Consider the following 13,604-nt stretch of genomic DNA (forward strand, 5'->3'; position numbering starts at 1 on the left):
CCCAGATGAGTCGGAAGATGATCTTTGCTTGTTTGTTTCATATCAACCGAGAAGCCTAATTTGTTCTGCAGCGGTACCTACCCTAACGACGTCATCTCATGATCGTTCTCCCATTCCTGCGGTTCTACTCTTGTTTTAAACTGTAAATACTTCCCGCCGTCCGCCACGGCGTCGTCACCTCACGGCTTGATAGGACGAGTGTTACACTGTCACGCAGAGGGCAACATATTATAGCATGAACTTTTGAGATTTGCTTTTAGATATTGCGAACCTAATCCTGTTTATTGTAAAAGACCACAGGCATTTTGTATCATTATCATGGAGAGAAACCACTGCGGCCGGATATTGAATAAAATGAAAACATGGCAAAAAAATATTAAAGTCAGTTGCACTTTGTCAGTTTAATACAATATTATATTAGTTTGTTTCAGACGTACAGAACCTCTAGATCAGCACACGGGAAACGGCACTGTGGTATCATGTGATGGGAGAAGAATCAAGCTCTCCCATTAGTTGCAGAAAATTAAAATTATAAAAACAACTTTCTGCTGGCAGCGCAGCGAGCCGAGCTTCATCTGATCCATGTGCAGGACGGCGCATCAGGCTCAGGCGGAGGTGAGGAACAGCGACCCCTGGTGGCCACAGTGGGAACCGTCTTTTGTGTTGAAGGAAACGGTAAGAGCTTGGTGTTCCACTTTACTTGCGGAGCGCAGCAGTCATCTCAGGGACGGCCTAACAAAAGAAAATAGAAAGGATTTTACTTTTAATAACCTGAATATTAATTTAAACATTAGGAAGTAAAAATTGTGATCTGCAGCTGTTGAATAGGTAAGTGTGTCTTAATGCATCAAACGTTATACTCAGCACTATGTTTGTTCATGCATGAGGAACAAATACAAAGAAGAAAATGTACTGGTCATTAAATGTACTGGTCATTAAATGTACTGGTTATTTGCCACAGGGCAAAAGTGTACTTTAGTAAACAAGAAGACCTGATGAGCACGCAAACCATAAACCATTACAACAAATTGTAATCCAAAATTGTTTTTTACTAACTAATACAAAAAAAAGCGACCAACATCTTATTTTTTTTAAATTTATTATTATTAATTTATTCTGGTCACGTTCAAAGCAAGATATTTAATTAATTATTCCAAAATAAAAGCTCTGCCGTTACCCAGAGGCCAACATCAAGACTGAAGGTAAAATGCGTGGCAGCGTCGTACTACTGTTGGTGTATTAAAAGAGTCACACAGCTCAAGAGCAGCATACGTAGTTTGAAAGTCGTTTCTATGAATCAGAAAGAGTTCAACAGATATTCCCGCTCCGAATTATAGTGATCTGAGGTAGGGCACTAAAGACATGACCACCAGTATCCAGAGTCCCAGGGCCTCACGGTGTCTGCCTGTACCTGCTGCCTGTACCTGCTGCTTGTACCTGCTGCCTGTACCTGCTGCCTGTACCTGCTGCCAAGACGCAGCCCAGCCGTCAGACAGCAGCACTCCTCTCTTGGTCTCTAGCCGTCGTTTGGTCTTTACGTTTCTACACAACATAGGAATAACAAAAAGGTCCCTGCCCTAAACTGACGCAGCGGACGGTTCTCAACACAGAACCATCTGAGAAGTCGTCTTTGGAAACAGTTTGGAAAGGGGCAGGCACTTTAAAAGAATAACTTGGCAGGTGATTGGATGAACCATCTGTCCATCACTGGCTATCAATCATCGTTTAGATCCTCATAGGACAGTGATTGGATAACTTGAAGCAGGACAAGATGGATTCTGGCAGGATTTTTATCTCAGGAATCCAGCTGCTTGGAAAGGCCTGAACACAGGGCTATGTTAAGGGTTACTCACTTTAGTTAATAGCCTAGCTAAAACGCAATTAAACTGCATATGTTTAGAAGTATATCCCTATAGCTCCACAATACTTAAAAGTAAAAAAACATGGATGTAACACACAGACTGTATAAATACAGGTTCAAGTATATAGAGATATAATAGAGATATGTGCACGTATAAAACTTGAACCAAGCCAACTATTTTAGATTTTGCAGGCGCCCCCCGTCTCGGATGTATTCATGTCAATTGGAGCCCGATTTAAGCAGATTTAAATGACAAGCAAACCTGAAAACCATATCATCCACCACCAGTCAGACCCCGGTGTCCATTTCCAGCGGCAGGAAAAGGAGAGAGCCCGTCCATTTTAAAGCGGTTATCTGAGGAGTGCTCACCTGTAAGGTGATCGCGTGGCTGCTCACAGCTCCGCCGCCGCTAGCTATTATTACCAATAACTCCCGAGTTTAGCCCGACACCTGGAGCCATCATGCACTATTGAGGGGCTAAATAAAACATGACCAGGGGGCCGGAACACACCGATACATACACACGGGCCACTGGGCTGAGGCATTTGTTGGGCCTTAACCACCCCCGCCCCCTCCCCACCTCCAACCCTTCACCCCCCTATCACTCCCCGGCGTCAGCCATCCCATTGGTCCACCCAGAGCCCCCCGTCCTAGCAGAGGGCAGCTGGGCGGCTGGATCAATGGTAAGTGGAGGCTGCTGCATGTGACCCTGGAAAGTTTCTATTCTGCACCTACCTACTATGGATTATTTCTCCAGGAGAGGGGCCAGACAGACGACGGATTGATTTTTTTTGGGCCGCTGTATCGACGCGCGCCGGCCACAACTCACCTCTCATTAATTCAGGCAGTTAATAATTCAGCGGCTGCGCATTTGCATTAGAGAGGGGCGATAATGCGGCCCTGCAAAATTTAGCAGGGAAATTGTTTTATGAATACGCGCACTCGGTCACTTTGTGTGGTGATTAAACAGAGTGCCTGGGAACAGGTTGAGCGTTAACGGCTGAGCGCAGCAGCGTGTAAAGCCTTCACAGACGGGCTACCCGCAGAGAGCGGGGAGGTGGGGGCCGTTTCTCACCTTGAAGAGGTCCGCCACCAGGCCAAAGTCGCTCACCAGGAAGATGGGAGCTTCTGGGTCCTTGTTGATGGCAACAATAGTCTGGAGAAATGAATCAAATGAAGAATAAAGAATGATGTCAATGAATAGAACTGACCAGAAAACGACAAATACAACTTTATATGTATTATTTTATACAACCAATAAAACTAAACGGAGGTGGTAGATGAATCCCAAGCGGTTTGTCCGAGGAGATCCTTAAGCGTCAGAGCTTGAACCTCTAACACTGCTCAACAACAACAACATCCACCGCACCTTGCTGTCCTTCATCCCGGCCAGATGTTGGATGGCTCCCGAGATTCCCACAGCGATGTAGAGTTCCTGGGAATGGTCAAAATAAAACAGAATGAGTGAAAGTAGCCCCGCTTGAGCCCCACAGGTGAAGGCTGAGCTCAGTCCGGTTACAGCCGCCCCTCCGACAGTACAAACCACGGCAGAGGGTAGGCCTGGTTGGTGAGGAGCCGCTGTGGGGCCCCTCTCTCCTGCTAGTCCCTCGGGGGGGGGCCCTCTGCTTAATGCGCCGCCATATCAATATTTCAGAGGGTCTCAAAAGGAACACGCCGTCCATTTGTCAGCACAAAACGACCAGGGCTTTAACACAGAGTGCTCCATGGCTGCACAGCTGAACACAGACGGGATTTGATTGGCAGAGGCCAATTGAACCGTAACAAAAACGCCAGGTTGGCCAGAGGAAGACGGGGCTCTGCATGCAGATTGGTTGTATCTCTGAAGTATTATCCAGGCGTTAGGATTGAGGACCCGGTCCTTTCTCTGAGTGGACCACGCCCTGACACCCCCAAAGTGCAGCAGGGCCCGAGTCCCCCACCAGAACCAGCAGCTTTGACTGCACTGAGGAGTTTAGAGACCGAACATCTGGAAAAGTCAAGTGAAACAGAGGCCTGGTGTGATTTGACGTTGCCACTCTGTGATAATAAACGGCACCTGAATTTGTAACACATATCAGATCAGAAAAAGTTCAACTAAAAAAAGGAACTTCTTCAAAAACGAATGGCAACGCAGCCCAAAAAAATCTAAATTGAATTGAGGACATTAGCGCAGGACACAAGAAGCTCGTCAAAACATTTGAGAACAATGTGATTTGGAGCGGCCGGCTGAGTCTGGGAGTGCAGCAGACCTTAATGGATCAGCTAAATCACTTAGGGCACGTAATGCGCCATCCACGGCGCTTTATTGGAGCTAATGTGTGGGTAATCGCAGCTGTGGTATCAGAGAGGAATCAGATAATGGAGAGTTAACCTTTTTAGAAACACCGGGGCATCCGTCCCGACCGGAGCGCACTTCGGAAATGACGCCGAGTGGAAAGGCGGCGTTTCAGAGCAAAAGTAACCGAAAGCTGGTGGGTTTTGTCTGCGCGTTTTATGAAATACGCATCTAATTTCTCAAGAACCTTCTGCAGATTGTGCATGTTCACATATTCAATCTGAAACTCTAAAATATTGTTAAATTAAATTATTGCTTAAAAATGTGGTCATTTCTTTACCTCTCAGCTGCGTTTGTGTCTGATGAGGTCAAAATTAAAAATGCGAATGAATTTGCCAGTACAGCAATGAGTACCACTATAGTGTGGCTCAACCACGACAGATCACAGGTTAATGGGAGGCCACTGGGAGACGGGAGATGAAGGGATACAGTGTTCATACTGGGGAAAGCAACACTTACTGGTGCCACGATCTTGCCGGTCTGTCCAACCTGCATGTCATTAGGAACATACCCAGCATCCACTGCAGCTCTGGACGCCCCCACTGGAATCACAATACACAATATCACTAAACATGCACACACAATACATACATACAACACACAATATCACTATACATACAGCACACAATACATACATACAGCACACAATACATACATACACCACACAATATCACTATACATACACCACACAATACATACTACTACCACACAATACATACATAAATACACCACACAATACATACATACACCACACAATACATACTACTACCACACAACACATACATACACCACACAATACATACTACTACCACACGATATCACAGTATGAGCTTCAACTACAATATTTGAGCTCCAACCACACAATATGAGCTCCAACCACACATAATGAGCTACAACAAAACAATATAAGCTCCAACCACACGGTACAGGAACACACGTATCATGTATATCTAACCTGCGGCGTTCATGGTCTCAGCGAGGTCGTAGAGCAGCTGGAAGTTATCCCCACTCTTCAAGCCCCTCCCTGGAAACAAAACACACCCGACTCAGGTCTGAGGCAACTAACTACTGCTGGGTTTAAATGACACAACAAGCAGGGAGAAATGTAACGGAAGAGATAACCACACACACACACACACACACACACACACACACACACACACACACACACACACACACACACACACACACACACACACACACACACACACACACACACACACACACACACACACACACACACGGGCTGACCGATACTTCTCATATTTACAGGCGTTGCAACAGTGCTAGTAAACTATTGAATAAAAACATCCTATTTTTATATAAAATGTTAATGTTACAGGCGTCAAAGCTTACATTAAACACCTACTACAATGTTTTATATAACAAAACCTATCTTTTTCGAAACGAAAGGTATTTTTTTTTAAGTGTTTGTTTTTAAAATGGGATGACACTATTCATATGAATAGATATAATAAAAAATACATCATCGCAATATTCGTATATCGTGCAGAACACCACCACACCCACACACAGACAGAAAACAGGGTGCATTGTGGGAGTGCTCCTACCTCCTGACACCACCACCTTGGCGCCGGCCAGCTCGGGGCGGTCGCTCTTGCTCAGGTTCTGCTCCAGCCACTCAGAGATCCCGACGGCCGACGAGGAGGCCACTGCACTCCAAACATCACGAGTCAACCATCAAAATCAATCAATCCATCGTTGCAATCAATCAATGGGATTCATCCGAGTCAACGTTGACCACGTGTCGCGTGCGTTTCCTACCGTCCTCCGACGTGGCGCTGCCTCCCTCCGACTCGGCGAGCTCGAAGGACGTCCCCCGGACGGTGAACACCTTCACCGACTCGTTGCACTTCACTGTGCTGAGGGCGTTACCTGGAGACACACGTCACCACCGCGTTAACGCACACAGACCAACACTGACCTGCACCAAGGCCATCCAACGACACGGGCCTGACCACAGCCGCCCGCGGAACGGCGTGGAACGGCCCCGGGACAAAACCATCAGCCCACATCGAGCTGACGGCGGCCGCCCTCACCGGCGTAGATGGTTCTGACGAAGGTGTCGGGGGACTTGATCTCAATGATGTCCGAGATGGGGGCCACGTCCAGCTTGGCCGCCACTCTGGGGAGCAGGTTCTACGGGACGGGGAGGAGAGGAGACCCCCGACAGGATCAGCGGCTGATAATATATCAGATGTAGATAAGACTGGTTTCTCAATATTCATGGCGGACTCCAGTTCTTCCTTGCCGTTTTTTAAGATTTGTTATGTTCATTTTTTTTTTCCTGTTCTTGAAATTATATATATACAGTATATATATATATATATATACACATATATATATACTTTTTTTTTTTCCAATACTAAAAAATTGAAGTAATTGCTATTTGTAACATATTACATAAACACATAAACATTTACTCAGTGAATCAAAAATCAGAGTGAGTGAACATGTGAACAAAATAATCCAACAGCGGGTCCCAAATCTACCGCCTCACCTTTCCGAAGGCGGAAGCTCCAGCACAGATGTGGGTGAATTTGAACTGCGCCTGGGTGGCCAGAATTATGGGAGTGATCTCCTCTGCAGACACAAAGACACCAGTCAAACCCGTGAACAACGTTCCCTTTAGCACGTACGTACTCTGATGGCAGGTCAGCCGTTGGGAAGCAGCACGTACCTGGCAGCGCGCCTTTGAAGGCGTCATGCTGGGCCACCAGCACTTTGTTCACTCCCTTTACCTTGCTGAGCTCTGCCACAACCTGAGCGGGACAACATACGATGTACTGATTAGGACATGGCAGCGCTTGTAGTTAGAACAAGTGCATTGTTAGCGTTGAACTATTTAGCATTGTTTTTGTTCCTCTTGGGCAGGAGTGGAGCGGATAAGAGGTTTGACTACCAGTGGATAAGGTACTGGGTTTGATCCCCGGTTTCCACACCCTACCTGTAGGCAACCCTGCTCTTCAAAGATATGCATCTGAATTCATGTCGTTTGGATAAAAACAGGTTCTATACAACTGAACAGTGATAGTAAGTCGGGATGTATATGTTCCTGTCAGAAAAACATATTGCACGGGATGACAAGCACGGTTTGGTGAGCCCACATGCACGGTCACACCACTGTGTAGTTCACCTATCAGCCTATAGGGGGCCCACAGGGTCTGGCCGCAAAGAGACAAGGATACATTTTAAGTTGATTGGAAAATTATGACTTAATTCTCGTAATAAAAGCAAATACACTTCTTCCTCATTTGGTTAGAACATCAGTGACTAGCTCAGTTGTAATTCATTAAAGAGCTTAAAGGATTTTATGTTCATTTGTTTTTTATCATATAGACTATTGCAAGGGGGCCATTCAAATCCTGGGTCAATGTGCCAAACACTGATGTTTTTCCCTGCTGGTTGCAAAAAACCTCAAGCAATGGCGGCGCCGGAAAGGTGTTATCATTGTGTGTAAGCCAATGGTTGACGTAGCTGAAGCTACGTCCATACATCAGAGCTGTACTTCATACAAGCGGGACTGCTTTAATATATTAGTATAGTGCTGTTTGGAATGGGACGATTTCTTGGCCATGGTCTTCCGGCTTTCTCGAAAAATGCTCATCCAAAAAGCTAAAAACCGCAAAGTCGATCAGAGAAAACTACAGACATACAAACATAACTTACATTAGCATTAGATACACAGCCAGTGGCAATGATGACCATCGGTAATTGAGAAGGGCTTATTTGATTAGTAGAAAACAACATTAAGGTGGGGAAGTGGAGAGAGCAGATATCACTTCAGTCCCACGTCTGGGAACATTAGGATTCCACGCGGGAGACCGCAATGGCAAAATAATGATCAGCGACCATTTGCAAACATTAGGGTGCACTCAAACAACTCTCTACAGCCTGCAGCCAGCATTTTCAACACTGATCGCTCCATAGAAATCTCTATACACATGGGGATGGCCATTATCCACAGTGCACAGATGCAGGATTTAAATACTTTGTTGTTTAAATACTTTCCACTTTATATTGTTTTATTTCAGGTTTATTTTTCATTACATTTTTGTTCAATTAAAAAAATTATAAAATATATATACAATTTAAAAACAGTACATAACACTGTGTGAATCAAATTGAACCATGACTAACCTGAACCGTTACACCTATCATTCATGAAATCTGGTCAATAGCTTTGCAGGCATCGTGTCTGGCAGAGGGAAATCGTGTCAAATGGTTGACCCTACCTTGGCGCAGTCTGTCCCAGCCACCAGACAGGACACCTCCCCGCCGAGCTTGTTGGCGGCCGTGATGGCGCTGAGCGTGATGGGGGTGAGCTTGTCATTGTTGTGCTCCGCGACCACCAAGGTGCTCTGGAACCTCTGGAGGAACCCAGCCTGTTGAAGACATCTTGTTAGCGTCACAGACAAGTAATAATGTGGTCATAAATAATAATACACAAGTTATGCGTTTAAGGATTTACTATGACCCAATACATTATATTATAGACCAATTAAAATCGAATGGATTGGTTAAAATACTGAATACCGGCTCCTAATTTAAGCACACAATGTCTCATTCTGCAACAATACTGCAAACAATGATCATGGTTTCATGTGGATTGTAAGAATAATAACCCTAACCCTAAGAACTGATTGAGTAGGTTTCTAAACCTAATAATACACATATAAATAGTGACTTGACAGCCCAATAAAACAGAATTGAGCGGTTAATAAATCCTGGGATCCGTCTGTCAGCCAGGCTTTGAGCAGGCTCAGCTCTGACAGGTTGGAACAGGACGACTCCAGTCTTATCTCAGCGAGGCTCCAGCTCCACTGTTTTCGACTCTGGAGGTCATTCAAGTTACCCAATAAGGGGTTTGATCTTCACAATGCTACACAGGCGGTACAGGACGTAGGAAACATTCACCAGCACCATTACTAGATTGATTTTATGAAGACTGTAAAAGCATGGCGTGAAGTTGTGTAACCTCAAAAGAGTGTTGTTTCATAAGACCTTGAGTAGGCTAACACAAATCCTCGACTATGGAGACCATAACACAATATTACTCGTCACAGGAACATTTGATTTATACGCGCAATAATACTCACAGAAACGACTTGACTCGTTGAGTGACATTGTGTGAATTTAAAGTGTAGAGCTGACTTGTAATCGTCGCCTGTCTGTAGCGTGCTAGCGAGATGCTACATACAAATACAAGCAACGCAGCATGGATAACACGTTTTATTTATTAGCCTCGCTACGCTGTGACACGACTATATATATGATGTGAGTCGGTTACTGTCATACACTTACCAGCTGTCTCGTCTTGTTGATAGCCCTGTGCATGGTGAACACAGCACCTTCCCTGTTAATGAAAGAGGCAAGTTGTGCTAAGGAGGCTAAAGGTTGTGGTGCGGAGCTCTCGCGAGATGTCCCGGGCTGTTGTTTTCTTAGGTACAGACCACGTGGTTGCCTGCCTATCCGTCCAATAGGATTGAGCGCCCTGCTGTTACTACTGCTGGGTGTCCCTCAACCAAATGGTCAGGGCTAGGGTGGGACAGCACCCTTAACACCGCTTGTATATTTCAAATATGTATAACATGATATTTATATATAAATGTGTGTGTGTTTAGTATATATATTTTATGTTTTATTTAAAAAAAAAGATTACAGCATGTAAGCCTACTCATTCAAACTCTTACATAGATAGCTTACAAATATATATGTAAATATGTATATAGGACAACCCCCAATTAAATTTTTCCAATCATAAATTCGACCAATATGTAATTGCTGTATTAGCAAGTTATTAGTGTATTAGCAATAGCAATTAGTCAATATAGTGCTTTGAATTAAATGTAGGCCTTTTTCGACAGGTCACCTTATCTTTCGTCAAGGTGCCTACAGCACCGACCCTCGGCTGTTGGGAATAGATCTGTTGGGAAGAGCTGTTGGGAATAGATCCGTGAACATTTAAAAACAGAATTATCTTCCAAACCATTTATTTTTACCGGATACCGGGCAACATTTAAATGGAAAATGTGTCTTCTAACAGCTTTTGTATAATCCTTACATTTGACGACGTGTACTTTAGAACAAACAACTATTTATGCTTGTCTAGAATTATAATTAATATCCTAATTGCATGAACTCTTTTAAATGGAAACATGTTTGTTATATATTCATTTTTATTCAAATGCACTGTGGGAATAGACTAGAGTTATCCAAAATCAAATGAAATAGGCATAATAAACAAAAAAACAGCAGTTTGAAAGAGTTTTCGTTTATTATCTGAATTAATACATCGTCGGGACTACTGTCTATAGTATACATTTTCACGGTAAAATGCTTGTGTGGCGGGACTCTATAAAAACTCAATATAAAGGGGAGGGAAGGTAACTAAAGAGGGACCGACAACGCCACCTGGGGAATTGCACCCCAGGAAATAAAACAAAGAAAATAAACTATTACGATACAGAAATTATAAGGACACAGGTTCGAAAATCTAAAAGAGGCAGAGACGATATATATATATATATAATGTTTATTTTAATACAATAATGATGAAATGATGAAACACTAAATAAAGAAAACTGGAATAAAACCAAACTAAACCAAACAACAAAACAAAAGGTTAAGTAAACCAACAACTCAATTGTCAAAACAATGACACAGAAAACGGGAAATAACACAACGCAAACTTAACCAAAGCAAACAAAAGAAAATATCAAAACAGAACCAAAACAAAACCAAAACAGAACAGCAGCAGGAGATCCTAAAAACAAGAAACACAAATTAATAAAAAGGGAAAATTGTAACTGAAAACTGTTAAAAAAGAGGGGACCCAACTCACCACCCTGGTAGGCAACCAGCAGAGGTCGAGTTCGGCCATCTTGGCCCTTTTTATAATGCACCTGGGTGCAGGGGGGAGGAGCTAAGAAAGGCTGTGTTCACAACCCCTACTGAGGTTCACTACAATCTACCCCATGTTTTTTTTAATCGTCGGCCCGACGATTTACATTTATTGCCATGGCCTAAACACCGCACAGCCACTAAACACAGGCATCAGAGAGTTACTAGCCCCAATAGCACTACTCCCAGCAACCTGAGGAAGGTGGTGAAGGTTTGGGTGTCTGCCTGCGTTCGGACGGGTAGTTCTTCTCAGGGAGGCCTCACTGGTGCTTGGAATTTCAGTGCTAGTTGTTGAATACACTGGGCCTTCGCTTGGCTGAGAGGTAGCAACAGCATCAGTTTGGTTTGGTGAGAGGGTGATGGTGACAGGCCGCGCTGGTATGTGGTTTCTTGGGACAGCCATGGGTTCCGAGGTCACTACGGCCCAGTCACTACCAAACGATGACTCATCTGCTGAGATGGATCCCATCTGTTCAGGGGGTTCACTGGGGGAACAATTAGCAGCACAATCCACTTTGCCTTTTATGAGAGAACGATGAACGTGCTTTACCTGCTGGGGGTTACGCACCGGAGCCACAGTATACACAGACCCTCCCATTCCAGGGGCCTTCAGTACTTTATACACTGTTGAGCTCCAGATGTCTTGAATTTTGTGACGGCCCCTTACGCTGGTGTCTTTGAGGAGGACCAGCTGACCTTCTTGCAGCGGGACATCACGAACATGCTTGTCATAGTGTTCCTTCCGCCGGGCAGCCGCAGCTTCCAGGTGCCTGGTTGTACTCTCAAAAGCATGACGTAGCCGTGTCTGGTGTTCCACGATCCAATCATGGGGGTGGCCAGGTACAGGTTCCTGTACTCTGCCTAACAGAAAATCAACAGGTAATTGTGGGTCTTGGCCAAACATCAGGAAAAACGGAGACTCACCAGTCGACTGATGTGCTGTTGTATTGTATGCAAAGGTCACTTGGGGCAGGTAGCTGGACCAGTCTCTCTTCTTGGTGGTGGGCAGAGTGCGGAGAAGGTTGTGTAAGGTGCGGTTGAACCTCTCACACTGGCCATTTCCAGCTGGATGGTAGGGCGTGGTGCGGCTCTTCTCAATGCCATACATCTGGCAGAGCTGCTGGATGAGGTTGCTTTCAAAGTTCCTGCCCTGGTCAGAGTGGAGGCGACCAGGCACACCGAACCTGCAGAACCACTCATTAACCAATACTCTGGCCACTGTGGATGCCCGCTGGTCGTGGGTTGGGATGGCTTGTGTATACTTCGAAAAGACATCGGTCATGACCAGGATGTTCTCTGCCCCGCTCTTCGAAGGCTCCAGGATGGTGAAGTCGATGGCCAGGATCTGGTTTGGACGTGAAGCAAGCAAGTGACCCATATAAGCACAGGCAGTAGGTTGAGTGTGTTTGGATACCTGGCAGCGTTCACATTCTTGACACCATTGCTTGATGTCGTGGTGCATCCCTGGCCAATAGCACCGCAGACGGACCAGCTCTGTTGTTCGCTCAGCACCTTGGTGCCCATGTTCATTGTGCAACTGTTGAAGTATCTGGGTCTTGAGCGATGTAGGGAGTACTAACTGGAGCACTTCATCTCCTCTAGGGATGGTGACACGACGATAGAGCACCCCTCCTTGCTCCACTAGCCGGTCCCACTGTTTGATCAGCACCAGGACTTCTTTGGAAGCCTGCCGTCGTTCAGCTGCATCCGGGGCCCTCTTTCTGGTCCAAAACGTCAGGAACTCTCGGATTACTGGATCAGCTTCCTGTAAACCATGCAAGTCAGGGGGAGAGTAGCAAGGGAAAGCTGAAACAGTAGCCTGGGTCACTCGATTCTCCACAACAACCTGTTGTAGCAATTCCGGGACTGATGTGCCTGGAGCTACATACTCGGATGTTTGAATGCTTGGTGGATGTTGCCTGGAAAGTGCATCTGCATTCTTGTTGCTTTGACCGGACCTGTATTTGATGGAAAAGTCAAAGGACGCCAACTGTGCGGCCCAACGGTGCTCGGTAGCACCCAGCTTGGCTGTGGACAGGTGGCTGAGGGGATTATTGTCTGTATACACCACACACTTCTGTCCCAATAGATAGTCCCGGAATTTTTCAGTCATAGCCCATTTAAGGGCAAGAAATTCCAATTTCATGGAGCTGTAGTTTGTCATGTTGCGTTCTGTTGGTTTAAGACCACGGCTTGCATAGGCAATGGGTCTGACCTTACCCTGCTGTTCTTGGGACAGTACAGCACCCAGTCCGTTGTAGCTGGCATCAACCTCCAAGATGAAGGGTGATGAAAAGTTAGCATAGGCCAGGACTGGAGTTGACACCAACCTTTTCTTCAGCCCCTCGAAGCTCTGCTCACACTCCTCTGTCCATGCAGCATGGAGGCTTCCACCTGATGGTTTCCGGGCTTTGGTGCCAGTGAGTTGAGCAACCAGGCGATGTAAAGGGGCTGCCAGCTTGGCAAACCCCTCAACAAAACGTC

General features: G+C 45.4%; 1 protein-coding gene across 1 annotated transcript; it reads right to left on the reverse strand.

Moving 5' to 3' along the window:
• Window positions 1-382: 382 nt before the first annotated feature.
• On the reverse strand, window positions 383-9,640 carry etfa (electron transfer flavoprotein subunit alpha). Its single transcript, XM_084477088.1, has 12 exons — window positions 9,522-9,640; window positions 8,453-8,602; window positions 6,898-6,979; window positions 6,718-6,800; window positions 6,257-6,356; window positions 5,982-6,092; window positions 5,768-5,869; window positions 5,152-5,220; window positions 4,656-4,738; window positions 3,231-3,296; window positions 2,937-3,017; window positions 383-732 (listed from the first exon to the last, which is right to left on the reverse strand). Exons 1-12 carry the CDS (start codon window positions 9,552-9,554, stop codon window positions 697-699), a joined length of 996 nt encoding a protein of 331 aa, XP_084333214.1. The 5' UTR covers window positions 9,555-9,640; the 3' UTR covers window positions 383-696.
• Between the last annotated feature and the right edge of the window lie 3,964 nt (window positions 9,641-13,604).

The sequence above is a fragment of the Micromesistius poutassou genome (assembly GCF_964030765.1).
Source record: "Micromesistius poutassou genome assembly, chromosome: 13".
Taxonomy (NCBI): Eukaryota; Metazoa; Chordata; class Actinopteri; order Gadiformes; family Gadidae; genus Micromesistius; species Micromesistius poutassou.